The following is a 24,109-nucleotide window of genomic DNA, read 5'->3' as shown; positions in this document are numbered from 1 at the left end:
TTTTAGTATTTTTGAGGAATTTGTAATTCGCGCCACGCCTATCATTGGATATTGTAGCAGGTGTTCCGCTAGCGGAACGTCTAGATGTAAGAGGTTAAACGATTAATCAGTTTAATCGCGTGATAATAATTACAGGGAGTTAATTGATAAACATGTCTTCAGTTTAATGGTGCCCCAAAGACACGACAGGAACCATGCCTGCTAAGCCTGTTACGCACCTGCATAAGGTAAGTCTGAATAACAGCTACCGAGAAGTGTGTAGGAAAAGTGAATATTTCCTAAGTCTGAATCGGGCGTTTGCTGTTTTGCAATAGGCCACAGAGTTCTGTGTCTTGTGGACTCTGTTTTGAAAAATCGACAACATTGTTCGAAAAAATGCTTCTAAGCGATTGAAAAACTGTAAAGCCAATAACACTTTACTCATCTAATCTGGAAATGTAACTTGCTATAGGAAAACATACTGCCTATATGACACTCCTGATCTAAATGGTATACATCTGTCTAACTTGAGAACATAGTCCTTCAACCAACTTGTGGCCCCAGCCGGCACCAAACAGAGTGGAGCTCTGACAGGTCGTCATCTCCACCCTGGCTGATGGAATACTAATTAGCATGGGATGGATTTAATTATTCATGCATCTTAATTAGGGAGATTTTCCCATTAGGGTTCTCATGGTGACAGAGGAGTTTGAAAGGGGTAGAGGGGAACCAAACACACACGTGTGCACACACACACGGACACACACACAGACACACACCTCCCATCTTGACTCTAGAGAGGGAGATTAATTAACAGAGCATGTCACCCCCAAATTTGAACCATGTTGCAATATTAGGAGAGCTATGTGAAAACTTGCATGTAGGTGTGACAGATGATTATGAGATAAGTTAACTGGTTAACAAGTTAGATGAATTTAAATAAATCCTGCTAACAGAGAGGGCTGAAATTGCTGCTGTGTCAGAGATGTACCACCTGAACTCTTCTCAAATGTGAAGAGGACACAGGAGAAAACAGACAGCTTCTATAACACCCTGTCCCACGCCATTGCAGCTTACTTCCCAACACAGGTGGTTAGAATGCATACACAGGATAAGGAGTTGATTTCACCTAATGGAGAATCAAGGAGATGATAAAAAGCAGACAGAAAGCCTTCAGTGAAAAAGACTGGCCTTTATGGCGCACTCTGAGGAGCAAAACTCAGAGAGAGATCCAGGTAGCAAGATCAACATTCCACCACACCAAAATCCAGAAAAACAAGAGGGTGAACACAGCCACGTGGTACTATCAAATTACATTTCTGAGCAGCAGTAAAAAATAATTTTGATCAAAGTTGATGGGCTTGACTCAGACAACCATTGCCATTAATGACATGTTTTCATCTGTCACCACATCATTACCACAACTAAACCTGTGTGAAGGAGTGGTTCCACATCAATGGGAGGAGGCAAGAGTGGTCCCCCAGCTGAAGAGTAATCCACTAAGCGTTGACCAGCTACAGTCCGTCTCGCTCACGCTCCTTCTAGCAAAGGTGTATGAAGGTTTTGTTGCTGAATGGGTAACACAGGATATCCAAAAGAACATCTCCAACCAACAGTTTGGCTGCCTCAAGGGACGCTCAACCACCCATTACCTTGTAAGCATGGCTGACCAGCTGTACAGAACAGCAGACACCAGAGGCACCTCCAGCACATGGGTGCTGACAGACTACAACAAGGCCTTTGATCTTGTGGATCACACCATTGCAATGAAACACCTTTTGCAATTATCTGTCCGACCAGAGATCATGCCATGCATTTGTAACACCCTTCCGGCCATAGCCAGGTGACAAGATACCATGAGACTCCATCCCAGGCCCAAGAACTCTCCTGTCGCCTCCCCCAGGGCACACAGCTCGGTCCAATTGTGTTTGTGGCTCATGTCAATGATGCATTAGAGGGTACCCTATCTAACTTTGTGGATTACCTTTGTGGATGACCTGAACCTCATTGAATCAAGACCCATTTGTGACACTTCCACCATACAACAGGACCTCAACCAACTAACCGATTGGTCAGAACAAAAAAAAGACGGCAAGCCAACAAAGTGCAAAGTCATGTACAACTGTTTCAGCCACATTCCTGATTCCTTACCCACCTCCTCCATTATTAATCTCCTCTCATACACTTGAAGTGGTGTCCAGTGCCATAACGCTCCAAGACAACCTTAAACGGGACACACACTTCTCTGATATCACCACCAAAGAACCGAAAGCTCTACATGATGAACCATGTTCACCATTTTAACCTCCAACCAAAATAACTTCTGACAGTCTACACTTGCTTTGTCTGTCCAGTACTTGAGTACGCAGCTCCAGTATGGCACCCAGGTCTCACAGCCCACCAACACAGCCAACTTGAGAAGATCCAACGATCTGAAACCAAAATCATCATGGGTCCCACCTACACCTCCTCCGACTCTGCATGCAATGACCTGGGCTTGGAGACCTTGGAGTCCCGCTGCACCCACCTCGGCAGATCCTTTGCCGAGAAGCTTGCAAAATCACAGGATTACAACAAATGGCTGCTTCGGATGACAGGCCATGTCAGTGGCAGATCTACCCGACTCAGTCACAAACTGAACCTTCCCCTACTCAGACTGACAGATACTACAACAGCCCTATGCCTTACTTTGTGAGATTGCTTAATGCTGCTTAACTCTAATATTGTATAGTACATCTCATTTTTATTTTTTTGATGTGCTTACTCATGTAGGCCTATGTACTCAGACTTCAGCTGCACATGTGTACAATTCAAAATAATCCTTAAATATAAGGCTTATTCCAAGTCCACCTCGATATCACTCTGAACATACAGGAACACACTCCAAAACATTACACTGCTATCAAGTGGTGTCACCGAGTACGTATTCACTTATTTTTGGACTTTCCATAACTAACTATAATGAATGAATAATACATGGATAGAGGAAGCTCATCCATATGGCCATTTGAAACATATGCAAGTCCTGGTCCAGTAATATCAGGTTCAATAGCCCCCTAATATGCAGACCTATTACTACATGTCGTGAAGGAAGGCAGGGCAGCTAGTAGTGCATGACATCACTCTGCTTACACCCAGGTAGCCTACTCATTATCCAGCACAGCAGTATCCATCTGTTCAGAGTTAGCTGGGAAATTAGGCACTTAATGTACCATATTTGTTTAAGTAATTGGCAAGTAATTAATAATCTGAAATGCAACAATGGGCTGACTGTCAGGCCTTTCTCTTCAGGACGTTTCCATGCAATTGTTGGTTACTGTTCTATCTGTGTGTACTACAGCAGTGGTATAAATACTGATGTCACATCAAAGGGGAGAGGTTAAGGAATCCAGCATGCATTCAAAGATGAGGTTTGAGCAGGGCATGTTACACGACAAATCCCGGCAGAGGTTATTGGCTGAGCGTGTGGCACCCGGCGTTTGTGTGCAGCGGCACTGTAGCATGGGCTCCCGTAATGCACAAGGAGGATGACTGCATAACAGGAGCCTAGGAAAAGGCCGACATTAAATCCTGCCTCTAATTACGCCGTTTAGAGATTGTTTCTTTATGAATATTTTATGAAATGTCATCTGCAGCGCTGAGGAGCAGGGTGAGAGGAGAGGGAGGGAGGACAGGGAAGGAGTTGGAGGGGGTGTTGATGCTCTTACATACTTCACCCCCACAGGATGCTCCAGCAGCTGCAGAGTGAGGCTCGTCAATGTCATTACGTACCGAATGGAGTCTTCCATGGAGTGTGCAGCCCAGGCAGCTCTTCCCTAAAGGACGAGTCAAGGATAATGGATCCAGGTGGGGTGACAGGTGGAAGTCAAACTCACCAAACAACTTACCCTCTCTACCAAGGTGGCAAATTGACAGCTGTTTCAATGCTTGAGTATAAGGGTTTGAATTCTGTAATATAATCTTTTCATCTTCTGTTGAGCTGTTGGGAATGACTCATAAAATAATTCGATAATGGCAACACATGTCGTTCCTTTCCAGGTTATAGGCCTAAAAGCAAATCATGGGTTGTCTTTTGTGCTCTAAAAGCTATTCACTCTGCACGTATCATTCAAGGAAAATTGGTTAGTCCCAGTAGAAGAAAACAATAAATTGGGAACACCAACTACTTTATTAAGTACCTTATCAACTATTTAAATCATATGCCCCTAAAGACCCCATTTGAACAGCAGCACAGATTGAGAATATGACACTAACTCAAAAACAACTATGGAATAACAAAACCTTAATGGCCATTCAGTTTAACATAACCGCAGTGTTTTATTGTATATAACCTTGCCTTCTATGTGCCTGTCAGTCTTCATCTATAGGATATTTGATTGGAATGGTTAGATAATGTTTTCAATACTAATTCTATGCAATATAAACTTCCTTAAAATTTCCGCTGGTTCAGGTTGTATCCTCATCAAGCCCCTGAGGGTGAATTTTGATTTGGTGTGAAATACTAATCCGTATTGATCTAGATAGAGACATGGACAGGGGGTATGAGATAAATATACATACTTATTAAAAGACATAGCCCTGCAGGCCAGGAGGATGACATGTCCTAATCACAGTCGGGCAACTTTAGTCCACAGTGGGGTAGAAGGGAAGGGAAACAAGGGGAAGGAGGAAGTGTGTGTCTGTGTGTGTGTTGATGGGAGATGGGGAGTTAGGTACGAGCTTGTTTTCTCTGACCTTGTATCAGTGCTGTGACTCAATAACATGGTGAGGAAGGATATACACTGAGTACATGTCAGCTGCTGTGGCTGTGGCACACGGCCCTGACCTTGCCAGAGAAACCAGGCTCATTAAAGAGAAAACTCACACTGAATTCAGTCCACATGAAAAGCAGACATGACCCTCAGACATCGATGGTCAACTTGAAAGGATCGCGGGGAGAAAAAAAATTAAATAAGATGGTGTCTTTCATAAACTTCAGATCGAACTACATTAGCTTGCATAAAATAAGGTTAATGAGGAAACAAACCTGTATGAACATCACATCTCATCTTCCCCAGATCTTTTTGCTGGGGCCCACTTCATAAAAAAGGGCATCATGGACTGCTTTTTAATGATTGGTGAAATCATAAAAATGTCAGCTCATTATTGCATCACATCTCAGAGCCATTATGCAGGAACACATTTCCTATTCAAAGAAAAGCTCAGGCTCATCTACAGGCAGTCAAACAGCATGGAACGGATCACCCACAACTATTACACCCCCTCAAACCAGTTAGTTAACATTCATGACCTACCACAGTAGCGTCGGAGAGATGAACTTGATAATAGTAGGGTTATAACTTATTGATTTCATTGTGCAGTGGAAGAACCCTCTAATCCATTCAGGAACTACGGTAGAGAATGGCCCAATGTGAAGCTTACATCAGGGTACAAACTTCACTGGTGTAGAATCCCACTGAGATCACATTTTTCTCCCATAGAGAAGAAACACTTCCAAATCCTCTATTCCTCCATTTTATTATCAAACAATAAGGTCCGAGGATGTGTGGGATATTTTTATTTATTTCACCTTTATTTAACCAGGTAGGCAAGTTGAGAACAAGTTCTCATTTACAATTGCGACCTGGCCAAGATAAAGCAAAGCAGTTCGACACATACAACAACACAGAGTTACACACGGAGTAAAACAAACATACAGTCAATAATACAGTAGAAAAATAAGTCTATATACAATGTGAGCAAATGAGGTTAGATAAGGGAGGTAAAGGCAAAAAAGGCCATGGTGGGGAAGTAAATACAATATAGCAAGTAAAACACTGGAATGGTAGATTTGAAGGGGAAGAAAGTGCAAAGTAGAAATAGAAATAATGGGGTGCAAAGGAGCAAAATAAATAAATACAGTAGGGGAAGAGGTAGTTGTTTGGGCTAAATTATAGATGGGCTATGTACAGGTGCTGTGAGCTGCTCTGACAGCTGGTGCTTAAAGCTGGTGAGAGAGATAAGTGTTTCCAGTTTTAGAGATTTTCGTAGTTTGTTCCAGTCATTGGCAGCAGAGAACTGGAAGGAGAGATGGCCAAAGGAAGAATTGGCTTTGGGGGTGACCAGAGAGATATACCTGCTGGAGCGCGTGCTACAGGTGGGTGCTGCTATGGTGACCATTGAGCGGAGATAAGGGGGGACTTTACCTAGCAGGGTCTTGTAGATGACCTGGAGCCAGTGGGTTTGGCGACGAGTATGAAGCGAGGGCCAGCCAATGAGAGCATACAGGTCGCAGTGGTGGGTAGTATATGGGGCTTTGGTGACAAAACGGATGGCACTGTGATAGACTGCATCCAGTTTATTGAGTAGGGTATTGGAGGCTATTTTGTAAATGACATCGCCGAAGTCGAGGATTGGTAGGATCGTCAGTTTTACGAGGGTATGTTTGGCAGCATGAGTGAAGGATGCTTTGTTGCGAAATAGGAAGCCAATTCTAGATCTAACTTTGGATTGGAGATGTTTGATGTGAGTCTGGAAGGAGAGTTTACAGTTTAACCAGACACCTAGGTATTTGTAGTTGTCCACATATTCTAAGTCAGAACTGTCCAGAGTAGTGATGCTGGATGGGCGGGCAGGTGCAGGCAGCGATCGGTTGAAGAGCATGCATTTAGTTTTACTTGTATTTAAGAGCAGTTGGAGGCCACGGAAGGAGAGTTGTATGGCATTGAAGCTCGTCTGGAGGGTTGTTAACACAGTGTCCAAAGAAGGGCCAGAAGTATACAGAATGGTGTCGTCTGCGTAGAGGTGGATCAGAGACTCACCAGCAGCAAGAGCGACATCATTGAAGAATACAGAGAAAAGAGTTTGCCCAAGAATTGAACCCTGTGGCACCCCTATAGAGACTGCCAGAGGCCCGGACAACAGGCGCTCCAATTTGACACATTGAACTCTATCAGAGAAGTAGTTGGTGAACCAGGCGAGGCAATGATTTGAGAAACCAAGGCTATTGAGTCTGCCGATGAGGATGTGGTTATTAACAGAGTCAAAAGCTCAAGAGCAAGAGCTCTGACGAAGGCCGTTAGGCCGATACGTAAGCTTATTAAATATCAGTGATACTATCAAGAACAGTGTGCGGTTTTCTTTTTTTCCTTCATCCTGTTTCAACTGTTGCCATGCACCTGTAACAAGATTGCTCAGATGTGCGAGTGCCTTTTGAATCTTGTTATTAACAGAGTCGAAAGCCTTGGCCAGGTCAATGAATACGGCAGCACAGTATTGTTTCTTATCGATGGCGGTTACGATATCGTTTAGGACCTTGAGCGTGGCTGAGGTGCACCCATGACCAGCTCTGAAACCAGATTGCATAGCGGAGAAGGTGCGGTGGGATTCGAAATGGTCGGTAATCTGTTTGTTGACTTGGCTTTCGAAGACCTTAGAAAGGCAGGGTAGGATAGATATAGGTCTGAAGCAGTTTGGGTCAAGAGTGTCCCTCCCTTTGAAGAGGGGGATGACCGCAGCTGCTTTCCAATCTTTAGGAATCTCAGACGACACGAAAGAGAGGTTGAACAGGCTAATAATAGGGGTTGCAACAATTTCGGCAGATCATTTTAGAAAGAAAGGGTCCAGATTGTCTAGTCCGGCTGATTTGTAGGGGTCCAGATTTTGCAGCTCTTTCAGAACATCAGCTGACTGGATTTGGGAGAAGGAGAAATGGGGAAGGCTTGAGCGAGTAGCTTTGGGGGGTGCAGTGCTGTTGACCGCGGTAGGGTTAGCCAGGTGGAAAGCATGGCCAGCCGTAGAAAAATGCTTATTGAAATTCTCAATTATAGTGGATTTATCGGTGGTGACAGTTTCCTATCCTCAGTGCAGTGGGCAGCTGGGAGGAGGTGTTCTTATTCTCCATGGACTTTACAGTGTCCCTGAACTTTTTTGAGTTTGTGTTGCAGGAAGCAAATTTCTGCTTGAAAAAGCTAGCCTTGGCTTTTCTATCTGCCTGTGTATATTGGTTTCTAACTTCCCTGAAAAGTTGCATATCACGGAGGCTGTTCGATGCTAATGCAGAACGCCACAGGATGTTTTTGTGTTGGTTAAGGGCAGTCAGGTCTGGAGAGAACCAAGGGCTATATCTGTTCCTGGTTCTAAATTTCTTGAATGGGGCATGCTTATTTAAGATGGTGAGGAAGGCATTTAAAAAAATAACCAGGCATCCTCTACTGACGGGATGAGGTCAATATCCTTCTCATTCTTACATGTTTGAGCTGCTCTTGAAAGCAAACGTTCAATTATCCACAAAGTTCATTATTTTCCATAGAACGCATAGCCCATGGTTGATGATCCCTTACGTGATCCACCAGATTAATAACAACAATGTTCTGAAGATTCTTGGAACGGTCATTCTTTAGTGGTTAAACACTGTGTAACCCTCTTTGATTGAACAAAACTCCAATAGCTGTATCTAAGTTAATATGTTAAAGGAGATCTGTGGCATTTGCCACTGCACTTCATGTCCAAAGACTGTTCCAGTTCGTGTGTGTGTTAGTATGTGTTTGTATTAGTGTGTGTGTGTGTGTGTGTTAGTATGTGTTTGTATTAGTGTGTGTGTTAGTATGTGTTTGTATTAGTATGTGTTTGTTAGTATGTGTTTGTATTAGTGTGTGTGTGTGTGTGTTAGTATGTGTTTGTATTAGTGTGTGTGTGTGGGTTAGTATGTTTGTATTAGTGTGTGTGTGTGTGTGTGTGTGTTAGTATGTGTTTGTATTAGTGTGCGTGTTTCATGGAGAGCTCTGTCCCCTAATGATGTGTGTGGACATGGGTCCCTGCTGTAATACAGACAGACAGTGGTAATTGGACAGAGGGACACGGTGTCCTCACCCCACTGCGGCTCTGCCAAGCTAACACCCAGTCTAATCACACCTCCATTTGCATGAAGGGCCCCAAGAATCAGCCTCAATAAAGCAGCAGTGCTTTGAGAAATGAGTTTTTAATCTCTGGGAGGAGATGAGATTCTGACCTCCGCCTATTTGTTTTTACAGTCTCATACTTCTTTCTCTGGCCAAGGAACTGCGGGTAAATTCCCGGCGGCAGGATGGCCGTCTCGCTCTCTAAGAACTGTCATTGTGCATTCATTAATATCCGAGTATCTGACATGCTGGGGAAAATGGCTCATTGAGAAAAAAAGCTACTTGTCTGTGTGAATGAGGCTTTATAAAAGGCAATCAGAGCACTGACAGAGATCTCAGCAGGAGGGAGTTATTGGTGGGGCCGAGCCTTTGGAAAAGGATAGGTACTTATTCGTCTCACATTGCCCTTGGCTGACCCATGTAATGGAGAATTTTACAACTGGAAGTGTTTGAAATATCCAGTGGATGTAAGTAATGTGCTCATTTAGGAGAGGGTGCCACACTGATCTCACAGAACGCTAGCGACACACACACACACACACACACACACAAACACAGACAGAGGTAGACAGGCAGGCACACACACACACACACACACACACACACACACACACACACACACACACACACACACACACACACACACACACACACACACACACACACACACACACACACACACACACACACACACACACACACACACACACACACACACACCGTGTAGGTACACCACACACACAGATGTTGACAATGACATTACAATATTACTCAGTGCAGTCCCCATCTCTGTATACAGACTCTCTGTGCACAATTTTGTATGGGAAGATACTTTTGGGGATTTTATAGGAAACCTGTGTATAGCATGTACAACATTTACAGACTTCCTTTAGTACAGCAAAGGAAATTGATGTCATTAGATCATATACGGGTTACATCTATAACTACTGTAGTGGTAGATCAGTTGAATGTAAACATACCCCAGGCATCGCCATCTCCAGCCTTGCCAGGCTTTGGAGGCACATTAGGGCTAATGAAGCTGTGTAGTAGGCTACTGTTAGACACCCAATCAACACTTTCTGCAGATAAGTTTGCACTTTTTCAACAAACAATCAGCAGACAAAGCTCTACACATACAAACAAGCATATTTCCATACTCAAACATCCTCCCCGCCCGCCAACCCGAAACACATTCCCGTGAACAAACAAATACACTAATACTATCACACGTAGATACAACCCCACACCCTCCCACACACCTTGTTATCACATTAACTCGGGTACACACAGGAAAACAAGTAAACCCACATGCACACTGATTACCATGCCTGCTTGCATCAAAAAGTGTTAAGTAGAAGGGGAGATCTCCACACAAGCCAGGATGACAAACTTCATCACCTTGTTGTGTGAGAGTGTGTGCTTCATCGCTTCTGTACCGCTTCTGCAGCCTTCATCTCCTCATTAACGCCATGCTTTAGCACATCGACAAAATCACAGGTGACAGGCCACTTTTCCTTGGCGCTCCGCACACACTCTCCTCAGATCGTACGCTGCAGTCAAGCACGTTTGACGGCAATAGCACTTGACATGCACAGGCTTCATATATTCACCCCGAGTTTGAGGAAGGAGACGGAAACAGAGACCGCACAACCCTCTGGTTATAGCTATTAACTCCCAAAGTCACCTTCAACCTCGCCACATGCACGCACATGTGCACGCTCGCACACAAATCTGAGACACGTAGACAACTACACAATGTTCTTTTGAGTTTCTTTCTCACTTTCTAAATCGTAGTGAGCGAACTGGTTAGAGTGGTCTACTACCTGTGCACATTAATGTTTTTTTGTAATTTTTTTTATCTAGGTCTATAAAGTCTGTATAACAAACCAGTTTAAAGAAAATGAATGCAGCACATTTCTGAAATATCTGCATTGTTTTGTCATTAATAACCTATTGTTTTAACCTCTCAGGATTTCCTGTCCCCTTTCTTCTTTATGGGCGTAAACTCAGAGGAGTGCATTGTGGGACTTTGGAATGTGTGAGCATGTCACAAGCACACCTGCTGAGAACTCCACCAGGAAGCTCCAGAGCCTAATTATCAGGCAATTTGAAACAGCATTATGTTGCTTGTGCTTCTGTTTTAATTAAAGAGGCGTTCAGAGGTCACACCAAATGAGCTTTTAATTAGTGTCAGTGTATCAGTAGATTCCTTCGTTATTGAAGCCTTCTCTCCTGACACCACTTTGGAGATAATTGGATCAGAGACAGCTCACAAACACATACAAATCACTGTCAAAAGTTTGCTCAGGCGAAAGTTTATGAAACAATGGAGAACTAACAAATATTTGAAAAGACGACACGGCTGAATGGCGGGGTGTATTCAGTTCATGCCTCTTTCGCTCACTCTTTTAATTAATAAAGGCCGATTAACTGCTCACTGACGAGAGAGGGAGAGAGGGAATGAACAGCTGTCTGTGAAGAGGTACAGTAGCCTGAGAGAGAGAGAGAGAGAGAGGGAGAGAGGGAGAGAGGGGGGGTAGGGAAAAGGTGAAAAAGGCAAAGAGGTCATTGTTGAGTTTCAAATACTGTATGGCAGTTGGTCCAATATAGGAGTTCATTTCCCATAAGCAATTGCAGACTCAATTCCTATTTTTTTTTTAAATCCATGGTAGAAAAGAGCGCAAGAACTCCAAATCTGTTGCCCTTGCAAAAAAACAAAGTTCAAAACAGTGAAGCCAAAAAACATAACATTATTTAGTTGAGGTCAAGATGGATTCGGTGTTCCTGAATCCATCAAATCCTTGACTAATAGAAAATGTTTGTCACTAAAAACAATGAATGAGGTTAGATTGGAACATCATAGCAAAAGAGAGAGGAAAGTGTCTCCTACCAAAACTTCAAAAAATCTTCAGTGCTAAATTTCTTGAAGGTCATTTTAATTGATTTTAAAGTCTTTCAATTACAGACACACTGGCAACAATTACAGGAGAGGGAAATTCATTTTTCTGCCAGCCAAATGTTAAGACTTGAACAACAACCATGGACAAACAGAATATAAACCATCTCAGAGACTTTCTCCCCCTGACATTTTGATTCACACTCATAGTTGCTTTTTGCCATAAAACCTGTCAGAGTATATTTTTATGGTTTGATTTAGAAGTTGTAAAAATAAAGAGTTGCACACTCTATATATATAAACTCCCAGAATTCACTGGATAAAACACCAACGTTTCGTCATCACTGTGCTTTCTTCAGGGTAATGTCATGAATGCTAGAACAAGGTTATGCAGACAAACAGTGCAATTAGTGCAACCAATGACAATAGCGAGGGCTGTGTCATAATTGATTTAGAAGTTGAACAATTAAAGGTGCAGGTGAGAGAAAGAGGACATTTTCAGTGTGCTAGAGTTGTAATGAGAAAATAGCCAAAGAAATTCAAGGACACTGTCCTGCTTTGAGGGCCTCGTGGATAGTAAGATAGAGCTTTGCTGCGGAAAATGCTCAATAACACCCCCGACTTGACCTTAAAGCCGAAGAGCCAAAATAATGTTTTTTCAAGAGCGCTAGTTCTCAGTTTAGAGTTATACACAAAAGGCAGCTTCATAAAGTGGCAATTACTGTTTTGACATCAATTCTGAGAAATAATAAAAAATCATGCAAAGCTTTCAGAAATCATAATGGACAATTACAGGGATAAATAAAGGGAGTCAAAAAGTGAGGAATGTACTCCTGGTATAATAATTCTGTTTAATTAAAGAATAAGCAAGCGTGTGTATGTATGTGGTGTTAGCCTGCTCTCTGTCTCAGAAGGTATTAGCCAAGTTAAGAGCTGGGGGTAAATGATCTAATCCACTGGGTGACCTCCAATAGTTCTCCCCTCATCTATATTTATATGACAGTGCTGCACTAATTTTGGAGAGTAAATCAGCGTACACATTTTCTTCTGACCTCTGCCTCTCTTCTGAATTAAACAATGTCAACGTCAAAGCCCACTTTAACAAGCTTTAAATTCCACAGTCCAATCCATCAGCCGGGTTATTTCTGACACACCGTAGGAAGAGCATGAAATAAGGCAATTATTGAACCATTTACAAGGCTACTGTAGGCCGCCACCATCGAGATCTGGGGAAGAAGCTGGATTTGTTCAGAAGATGGCACTGCAGTGGGAAAGACAAACAAGGTGATACCTAACCACATATGACTTGTAGCAACTTGTGGTATGTTAGCTGTAAAAAATATAAGACAATGTTTATATGACCCTCTTTCAAACAGCCCCGTAATTTCCACTTATTTGCCTTGTAAATGGGCTGGATAAACCTTTTAGAACTCAGACACACCAATAGTGTTTGCTGGCCAATCAATCAATCAAATGTATTTCATAAAGCCCTTTTTACATCAGCCGATGTCACAAAGTGCTGTACAGAAACCCAGCCTAAAACCCCAAACAGAAAGCAATACAGATGTAGAAGCACGGTGGCTAGGACAAACTCCCTAGAAAGGCAGGAACCTCGGAAGAAACCTAGAGAGGCACCAGGCTCTGAGGGGTGGCCAGTCCTCCTCTGGCTGTGCCGGTTGGAGATTATAACAGTACATGGCCAAGATGTTCAAACGTTTATAGATGACCAGCAGGGTCAAATAGTAATAATCACAGTGGTTGTAGAGAGTGCAACAGGTCACCACCTCAGGAGTAAATGTCATTTGGCTTTTCATAGCCGATCATTCAGAGTTAGAGACAGCAGGTGCGGTAGAGAGAGAGGGTCGAAAACAGCAGGTCCGGGACAAGGTAGCACATCCGGTGAACAGGTCAGGGTTAAATAGCCGCAGGCAGAACAGTTGAAACTGGAGCAGCACCACGACCAGGTGGACTGGGGACAGCAAGGAGTCATCAGGCCAGGAAGTCCTGAGGCATGGTCCTAGGGCTCAGGTCCTCCGAGAGAAGAGAAAGAGAAAAAGAGAGAGAGAAAGAATTAGAGGGAGCATACTTAAATTCACACAGGACACCAGATAAGACAGGAGAAATACTCCAGATATAACAGACTGACCCTAGCCCCCCGACACAAATTATTGCAGCATAATTACTGGAGGCTGAGACAGGAGGGGTCGGGAGACACTGTGGCCCTGTCCGACTATACTCCCGGGCAGGGCCAACCAGGCAGGATATAACCCCACCCAATTTGCCAAAGCACAGCCCCCACACCACTAGAGGGATATCTTCAACCAAGAATCCTGGATGTAATTTGCGCACCGATTTTACATGTAGATGTCTGCAGTCCGACGTCTGCAGCAAGCCATTATACATATCAGTGGGTAATTGGCAAATTGGGAGGGCTGGGAGGTGTTGTTAACACCATTGGGGCTGTTTGCAGTTCAAATTAGGGAGATGTTCAACAATGGGTGATAATGATTTTACCTGAAAAAAAGCAGAGAACCATTCACACAGACCCGATACCTGTATTTGTTTACAGGATCTTTGAAAATGCAAAATGTAGGTTGATTATATTTTTCCATGCTCTGATGAATGGGATATTAGTTACTGTGCCCATCATAGGTCTCTCTACTGCAGGTTTAAGGCCTCTAGTTAGGAATCTTTTTCACTATCTGTGCTTTGGACCAAGCACCCAGAAATGTCAGTGATCTTTCAAAAGTAGCCCAGTCTGACCCCAGTGCTCATGAATTGTCAGATCAATCATCTAGATTTTCTCACTCACACACACACACACACACACACACCATGACTGGAACTTGTGGTCTTGTAAAATGGTTAGTAGGCTATATCAGTTCAATGTCAATAACATAGCCTATTATTTTCAATCTGATGACACTGATAACAGCACCAATGTCTCTATTAAATTATATATTTTTATATTTCTTTGTACGTTGATTGGGGAAAACCAGTTTGAAATCAAGAGAAAATTTTGCTCTCTAAAAGTCTCAAAAGAAAGGTGGAAAATGAAAATAGAAGTTCCCGGGAAGAATGGACAGAGAAAGAGGCATTCTTACCATATTTCTCCAATGTCAAACCAGAGTGTCTTGTTTGCAATGAAACGGTTGCTGTGTGGAAATAATTCAATCGTAGACGTCCTCATGAATGTAAGGATGGCACTTTCAATACTTACCTTTCCACCCAGACAGAGGCTTGACCGACGCAGAAAAATGTAAACTTCAACTGCTGGCTACTCGTCCGTTGCTTAACCCAATAACAGAAGTGCTTCCCTAGTGGATAGAGCGTTGGGCCAGTAACCGAAAGGTTGCTGGATCGAATCCCTGAGCTGACAAGGCAAAAATCTGTCGTTTGGCCCCTGAGCAAGGCAGTTAACCCACTGTTCCCCGGGCGCCGAAGACATGGATGTCGATTATGGCAGCCCCCCGCACCTCTCTGAATCAGAGGGGTTGGGTTAAATGCGGAAGACACATTTCAGTTGAATGCATTCAGTTGTACAACTGACTAGGTATCCCCCTTTCCTTTCTTCCTTTGTAAAAGATGCCTGGGTTTGAACATTTATCTTTTTGGAAAGTGAAAAGCTCAATTAATAGCGACAGAATAGCAAAGTCCATTTTTTGTCTCCTTGAATACTGAAGGCCGCAGCTCAGCTTCAGAATGTCAGAGACTAACCAATATATCCCCATAGGCCTATGCATCGAAGTCACGTCGTTTGCGGGCATTTTAAAGCTTGTTTCTAGCATAAGGCATCACAGACTTAAGCATTGTTATAGAACGCTTTATATAATATGGATACTTTTTATTAATTTCAAAAGCTAAGGGTAAAGAAAGGTATACTTTTTGCCCTATTCTTTAACCAAGGGTATGGCATACCCTCACTCAATTCGAGCCCTGGTTTTAACCAAACACACCAAGCCCTTCACAGACACGGAGGTAAATAAGGAATGCATGGTGACAGTATTGGAGGATGTGGCTATGCAGACAAATCTATTGATAGCATAATTGCATCTGTCAAACAGGTAGGCCGACGTCTTCTTTTTTTATAGGAAGAAATAGGCTCCAACAAAGCGGTCTGTCCGCTTGCCTTTTCAGTTGACTTTCTCCTGCCATCTTGCTCTTCATGAACTGACGTTAATGATTTAAAAGGTGTCTGTCTCATGACATTGTAATACATCTGGTCTCCAGTCTATGGGCTACAGAAAAGCCACAGAGGCTACTATTCTTTCTATTGTAGGCTACATGATTTATGTTGGATTAATTTGGTGGAGCACCGCAGCGTCTCTCAAACAGCACCGTGATGAGGCGTGCTGGGTGTGGACAAGCTACACATTTTGCACCCCTGCCTTTGTTAAAGTGGGCACTGTTTATCATGGGGCGGCATTAGCGCTCACCAGAAATAGCCCTTATGCCACTGGGCGAGAGAAATTATCATTGTTTTTGGGCAGAATAATGGTGAGGTGTTATGTGTTGTTGGAGGTGCGTCTTGGTCAGTTTGGCTCGGAAAATGCCGCCCTCGTTAATCTGCCGCTCTAGGCGGCTGCCTAATGGGCGTGTGAGGAAAAAGTGAGCGAGTGTGAGAATATGTATGCATAAAGCTTGTGGGAGGGGCATTTTATTCAATTCTTCTATCTGTATGAGAGAAACTGTATTTCAGGTCTACAGTACGTGTCTTGGTGTGACTCACATGGAGGTGGCAATTGATCTGGTGGGTGTGGCTGTCCTCTTTGATATTGTGACAGATAATCCATCAGACTCAGTCTGTCTGACAGGGATAGAATTAATCTCTCTCCCTCACTTTCTTTACAGCTCACTCCACTCCGGCCCATGAAGGACAGTCACTCCTCTCCTCCTAGGACACATTCATTGAAATTTATTAGAAGAGCTTTGGACTATATATATGTACTAACAGCTTTATTAAAAGCTTTGGATTTGAAATGTATCCAGTCGTCAGGTTCAGTCTCCACCAAGGCGGTAAGACACACAAATAGGTGTACATGACAACTATGTAGAAAACTAAAACCAGATTAACAACACATACACACAGCATATAATAAATCCACACAGACACAATTTATGAAATAGTCACCTTCATTAAGCTCTCAAATGATTCATACTGTACAGTTGACCCAATCTCAACTGGTCGACAAACATTCATGATTATAAAAAGGAAATTACAATGATGTTTTGTTTAAACAATATCTCTAACACATTGGCAATGTGACAGAGTGTTGCTGGTTGGCCTCGTGAAGTAGGCACAGATGAATGATCAAAAGGTACAGTACCAGTCAAAAGTTTGGACACACCTACTCATTCAAGGGTTTTTCTTTATTTTTTACTATTTTCTACATTGTAGAATAATAGTGAAGACATCAAAACTATGAAATAACACATATGGAATCATGTAGTAACCAAAAAAAGTGTTTCCCATGTGTATCAAGAATGGTTCACCACCGAAAGGACTTCCAACTTGGCACAACTGTGGGAAGCATTGGAGTCAACATGGGCCAGCATCCATGTGGAATGCTTTCAACGTTATGTTTGAAGTCGTTTCAAACATAACACTCATCATGTATGAGATTTAGAGTGACCCATGTGTTGTGATTTCACATACCAAGGAGCTCTGATTACGGCATCAAAAAACAGGACTTCAACCAAGGCAAACCCATGAGGTCACCTACAACAACTCAAAGATAACAAACAAAACAACATATATCAATTGCTGATCTGTAATACTCCAGGTGTCACGTTAGCTACACACCACAGAGCATTTCCTGAATAAAGTTATAGTTTTCTAATGATTTCACAGTGATGGTAATGGCATATGAAAATACAGTCTGGAACCTGTCATTTAGTTTATTAAGTCAATGTCATTCATTTTGTGTTATATGGTTTGATAAAACAATACCATTGTATGCTTGATTCTATGAAAAGGTAATCATATAGCTAGAGAAATACAGTTACGTTTCTCAGCCTATCAAAATGGAATGCACAATTAAAGAGTCCGGATGCCAAGTCATTTCCTAAAGGAGCACCAATATAAATATTGCAGTTATTCATGATAAGACTGGAAGGTGAAAGGTTCGATAGGGCTGAAGGGTTGGTGTACATGCCCTGTGGTTTGGGTGGACTGAGGAGTGGGAACAGGCAGCTCAGAACGAAAGGGCTGGTCAGGATTATGGAAGGCTTGAGGGCCACTACTTCTTGGCAATGGCGGCCACAGCTTTCTTGGCAGCGTCTTCCAGGTCGTTGGCGGCTACAATGGGCAGTCCACTCTCTGACAGGATCCTCTTGGCCTCCTGCACATTGGTCCCTAGAACACACACAGTGAATAGCCTATGACGTAGAAAGATGCATCTCACCAAACTGAATAAAAATACACAGAACACAGGTGAAATTAACTGAACCCAATGACGGATGCACCAAAGAAGGATGCATGGCATAATTTATTGGTAAAATACAACACTTTGTCTGTGAAAGAGCGTGAAAGCCACTGGTCTTGAAAAGGGCAGAGGGCGTGTACTGTCTTCCATTGGCTGCAGTGGGGGGGTCAGAGGAGGCAGGCAGGCAGCTGGTGGGGTCTCTGCTGATCTGATCATGTCCCAGTGAAGCTCTAACCATGCAGACACACCCTGAGTCACTATAACCCTGGGGCCTACACTGGTTAACCAACAAAGCAATGATAGAGAAAAGAGAAGAGAAAGAGAGAAAGAGAGAGCTTACGTATACCCTTTGAAAAAACAGAAGAGGAAAATAAAAGCCTAGAAAAAGCCAAATAATAGGAGGCCAGCTGTTTATGTGGTGTTCACTGATTCACTGATTTCACAGGTGAGTACGGTACAGCAGGGAGGAGGGAATTTACATAACGCAGGTGTTCCACATTACTACAGTGTGCGTGTGTCCACGCGTCGGCTCGGCTCTCCTTGCTGGTGTGTAATTAAGATTGCATGATGTGTTCAATCTCAGGAGCTTGGCTGTCTAATCAATAGAAGCAGGAATTATATTATCGCCGCCATTTAACTCCTAATATTTCAGCACTTTTGTCCAGTGAGATAACACGTCATTCTAAACATACTTTTTGAGTTCTGCACAAAACAATCAATTGTGTGATCTAAGTAGAGGAGGGGAAGGCCATGGGCAGACACACAGCAAATAGGGTATCTAAAGTCCTTTTCGAACCAAAAATCGTAGCGTATTATCCTCCGTCCTCTGTCAGATCTTCATCTTTCACTCAGAGGCTCAATACACTGTCCTGTCAACTTCATTTAGATTGACGAATCACACGGATCATGTTTCTGTGGAGGCCATGGACGGGGCAGGTAGCCTAGCCGTTAAGAGCTTAGGACCAGTAGCCGAAAGGTTGCTGGTTTGAATCCCTGAGCCGACTAGGTGACACATCTGTCAATGTGCCTTTTGAGCAAGGCACTTAACCCTAATTGCTCCCGTAAGTCGCCCTGGATAAGAGCGTCTGCTAAATTACTAAAATGTCAAATTCAATGTTATCAGCTGGTTAACAAATACAATCGGAGACAGCAAACATTCCTTTGAATCTTTATATGGGTCTTCACACTGTGCTGCTATACAATTGGTTTCTATACGGAAAGAAATAGACAAATACGGTAAAATGGAATATACTTGCTGGCTCTGTCTGGATTCCTAGAACTAATTCCTAGATCTAACACCAACAGACACTTTCTAAGAATCTCACCATACATAGGGCTCAACAAACACACAGCTGGTCAAAAAACAAACAGTGCACGTTTGTGTGTTTCAGTGCCACTGTGTGACTGCGAAGGGTGTGTGGAAAGAGTGCAGTTCCAGAGTGAGCAGCAGGGAGCAGTGTCTGTCTGTCTCAGCAGCAGCCCAGGCTACTGATACTGTACAGGTAGTGTGGTTTCACCTACAACCAGTAGGTGCTGCCAAAGACCTACTCACAGCCTGGCCTAGAGGAAACACCAGGAGAGACCTGTCCCTTTAAGAAGAGACACACTATATACCATTTCAGTAATCTTTCAGCAGGAAGGAACATTCACAATGTTACAGATAGAAATATCCTACAGAATGGAATGAGTTCTACTGTGTGGAATAAATAACTGTTAGCTCTATGCAACACAGTGTACTGAATGAACATCAATGCATCCTCCCATACACAGAACAAATAGTGTGTCAATGCAGTTTGTGCGATGAGGACTGGCCCTGTCCAGTACCTTAGGCTGGGATGTCTGGGCTGTCAGCCTCCCTCCTGTGGCTGTAGTAGGGGGATCTAAACATGGCACCAGGAGCACCATGAGACCCAGCCCCAGCCAGCCCTGCCTGAGTTGTCATCCGATTATGATAATTCTCCTAAATCAGGCTGTAGCAGGGGCCTATTGTACCCTGGAGGACTGTCCGGCTGAGGGGACTACACTGCCACAATCTGGGACCTGGAGGAGGAGGGAGGGCCCCCTGCTCTCTTTCTGTCACACTACAATTCTAGTTACTCAGAGCATTTTACATTTTACATTTTAGCCATTTAGCAGACGCTCTTATCCAGAGCGACTTACAAATTGGTGCATTCACCTATAATATCCAGTGGAACAACCACTTTACAATAGTGCATCTAAATCTTTTAAGGGGGGGGTTAGAAGGATTACTTTATCCTATCCCAGGTATTCCTTGAAGAGAGCCTATAGTTCCTTCCCTAAGTTTGCATGTTCGAGTGTCTGAGAGAGTGTGTGCTAGAGCGATAAAGGGAGAAGCGAGTGAGACTTTATATTTGTGGTAATGAGCATGTGACAGGCATGCTGGTGTATCTGTGAGTGTGTGTGAGTGTGTGTGTTTGTGTGTTGGTCTGTAGCTAGATGGCAGTAGATGATTCTATTTAAGCTATAATGACATTGTCAGGACTGACGGAGCCATTTCGACCTCTGCAGGACCACTAGTACTCTTTTAATTACATTGGAAAATGGCTATATCCCCCTAGTATCCCTTTATGGAGAGACTGGCCTCCATGCCCAGACAGACAGACAGACAGACAGACAGCAGCGCACGGCAGCACATAACGGCTGTGTAAATCAATAGCAATGGAATGGCCTGAAGGGAATAATCACATTTTCACTAGACCCTGTGGTGAGTATAAGGGGAATTTTATTAACACACACAGACTCATGCATACACACAGACACATGACACAAACACTGAGGTCAGAGTCTCAAGGAGTACGCAGTAGTTCCTCATCGAGCACCTTAAATTTAGTGTGTGTGTTTGTGTGTATATTCGTTACAGCTTTATTCTAAAATGGATGAAATGTTTTTTCCCCTCACCATCTACGCAAAATAGCCCATATTGACAAAGCAACAACAAGTTATACATTTTAGCAAACATTTAAAACTGAAATATCACAATTGCAGACCCTTTACTTAGTACTTTATTGAAGCACATTTGGCAGCAGTCTTCTTGGCTATGACGCTACAAGCTTGGCACACCTGTATTTGTGGCGTTTCTACCATTCTTATCTGCAGATACTCTCAAGCTCTGTTAGGTTGGATGGGGAGCGTCGCTGCACAGCTATTGTCAGGTCTCTCCAGAAATGTTTGATCGGGTTCAAGTCCGGGCTCTGGCTGGGCCACTCAAGGACATTCAGAGACTCAACCCAACGTCACTCCTGTGTGGTCTTGGCTGTGTGCTTAGGGTCATTGTCGGGGCTCCCAAGTGGCGCAGCGGTCTAAGGCACTGCATCTCAATGCTAGAGGCAGCACTACAGACCCTGGTTCGATTCCAGGCTGTATCACAACCGGCCGTGATTGGGAGTCCCATAAGGCAGCGCACAATTGGCCCAGCGTCGTTAGGGTTTGTCCGGGCAGGCCAAATTTGTTCTTAACCTGTCAAGGGGGGGCAGTATTTTCGATTTCGGATGAAAAGCGTGCCCAGAGTAAACGGCCTAATACTCGGGCCCAGAGTCAGATATTTGCATATTATTAGTAGATTTGGATAGAAAACACTCTGAAGTTTCTAAAACTGTTTGAATGGTGTCTGTGAGTATAACAGAACTCATATGGCAGGCAAGAACCTGAGAAAAATACAACCAGGAAATGAAAATCTGGTGCCTGTAGTTTTTTCAAGTCATTGCCAATAGAACACAGTGAGTTAGGGTTCATTTTGCACTTCCTAAGGCTTCCACTAGATGTCAACAGTCTTTAGAAAGTTGTTTGAGGCGTCTATGATGAACAGAGACCGAACAAGAAGGCTGGGAAGTTGGTGACCGAGGGAAGGACATCAGTTCATTGGCGCGCATTCACATGAGGAGGTAGCTCTGTTCCAAAATGTTTTTCAAGACACTGGAATGGTCCGGTTGGAATATTACTGAATTTTCACGTTCTAAAAGCCCTAAAGATTGATGCATTACAACGTTTGACATGTTTGAATGAACGTAAACAGAACTTTTTGACTTTTCGTCGTGACATTTTCCTCACGCGTCCTACATTTTGAGTAGCTTACTGAATGCACAAACAACATGGAGTTATTTGGACATAAATTATGAACTTTATCGAACAAAACAATATTTATTGTGGACCTGGGAATCCTGGAAGTGCCTTCTGATGAAGATTATTAAAGGTAAGTGAATATTTCTAATGCTATTTATGTATTTAGATGACTCCAAAATGGCGGATATCTGTAATAGCCTGATGTAATTTTCTGAGCGCAGTACTCAGATTATTGCAAAGTGTGCTTTCCCAGTAAAGTTATTTTGAAATCTGTCAATGCGGTTGCATTCAGGAGATGTTAATCTATAATTCTTTGAATAACAGTTTAATATTTTATCAACGTTTATAATGACTATTTTTGTAAATTGTAGTGAACGTCACGCGCCAATGTAAAATGCTGTTTTTAGATATAAATATGAACTTGATAGAACAAAAAATGCATGTATTGTCTAACATAATGTCCTAGGAGTGTCATCTGATGAAGATTGTCAAAGGTTAGTGCATCATTTTAGCTGGTTTTCTGCTTTTGGTGACGCTTGTTCTTGCATTGAAAATGGCTGTGTGTAATTTTTTGTCTATGTACTGTCCTAACATAATCTAACTTTATGCTTTCGCCGTAAAGCCTTTTTGAAATCAGACAACGTGGTTGGATTAAAGAGATGTTTATCTATAAAATGGTGTAAAATAGTGGTATGTTTGAGAAATTTGAATTATGACATTTAGTTGTTTTCGAATTTGGCGCTCTGATTTTTCACTGGCTGCACTAGCCTCAAAGTTAACTGACTTGCCTAGCGGGCTGTCATGTGCCTTTTACTGAGGAGTGGCTTCTGTCTGGCCATTCTACCATAAAGGCCTGGTAAAGGCCTGCTGTAGAGATGGTTGTCCTTCTGGAAGGTTCTCCCATCTCCACAGAGGAACTCTGGAGCTCTGTCAGAGTGACCATCGGGTTCTTCGTCACCTCCCTGACCAAGGCTCTTCTCCCCTGATTGCTCAGTTTGGCCGGGCGGCCAGCTCGATGAAGAGTCTTGGTGGTTCCAAACTTCTTCCATTTAAGGATTATGGAGGCCACTGTGTTTTTTATTTTACCTTTATTTAACTAGGCAAGTCGGTTAAGAGCAAATTCATATTTTCAATGACAGCCTAGGAACAGTTGTGTTAACTGCCTTGTTCAGGGGCAGATTTTTACCTTGTCAGCTCGGGAATTCGATCTTGCAACCTTTCGGTTACTAGTCCAACGCTCTAACCACTAGGCTACCTGGGGACCTTCAATGCTGCAGAAATGTTTTGGTACCCATACCCAGATCTGTGCCTTGACACAATTGACACAAAGCTCATGGCTTGGTTTTTGCTCTGACATGCACTGTCAACTGTGGGACCTTATATAGACAGGTGTGTGCCTTTCCAAATCATGTCCAATCAATTGAATTTACCACATGTGGACTCCAATCAAGTTGTAGAAACATCTCAAGGATGATCAATGGAACAGGATGCACCTGAACTAAATTTCGAGTTTCATAGCAAAGGGTCTGAATACTTATGTAAATAAGGTATCTGTTTTTTTTATTTTTAACCAATTTGCAAAAATGCCAAAAAATAAACACTTTTCGCTTTGTCATTATGGGGGTATTGTGTGTTGATTGATTAAGGGAATACTTTCAGAATGCACTGTACATCAGGTATGGCTACCTGAATTGGTGAGCTTGACAACCATGCAATCAGCAGTGTCCATCAATAAACTAAATTACCAATTAATGAAAGCCTGTCCATTCATACAACAACCTAACTCCACACCTCGTGGCACTCAGCCCTCAATAGAGAATTCAGAAAACAGCCTACCCCCACCTGTGCCA

At 43.0% G+C, this 24,109-nt stretch overlaps 1 protein-coding gene across 1 annotated transcript in view; it reads right to left on the bottom strand.

The window, feature by feature from the left end:
- Positions 1 to 16,869: 16,869 nt before the first annotated feature.
- The window catches only part of LOC106583035 (succinate--CoA ligase [GDP-forming] subunit beta, mitochondrial), a 132,239-nt gene continuing 124,999 nt past the window's right edge, over positions 16,870 to 24,109 (bottom strand). Inside the window, exon 11 of the mRNA XM_014166792.3 lies at positions 16,870 to 18,109. Coding sequence (XP_014022267.1) covers positions 17,994 to 18,109 — 116 coding nt within the window. The 3' untranslated portion in view covers positions 16,870 to 17,993. The remainder of the gene's footprint in view (positions 18,110 to 24,109) is intronic.

Source organism: Salmo salar, chromosome 22 (assembly GCF_965601325.2).
Source record: "Salmo salar chromosome 22, fSalSal1, whole genome shotgun sequence".
Taxonomy (NCBI): Eukaryota; Metazoa; Chordata; class Actinopteri; order Salmoniformes; family Salmonidae; genus Salmo; species Salmo salar.
The sequence above is the reverse complement of the archived record's forward strand: the minus strand, read 5'-3'. Positions and strand labels throughout refer to the sequence as shown.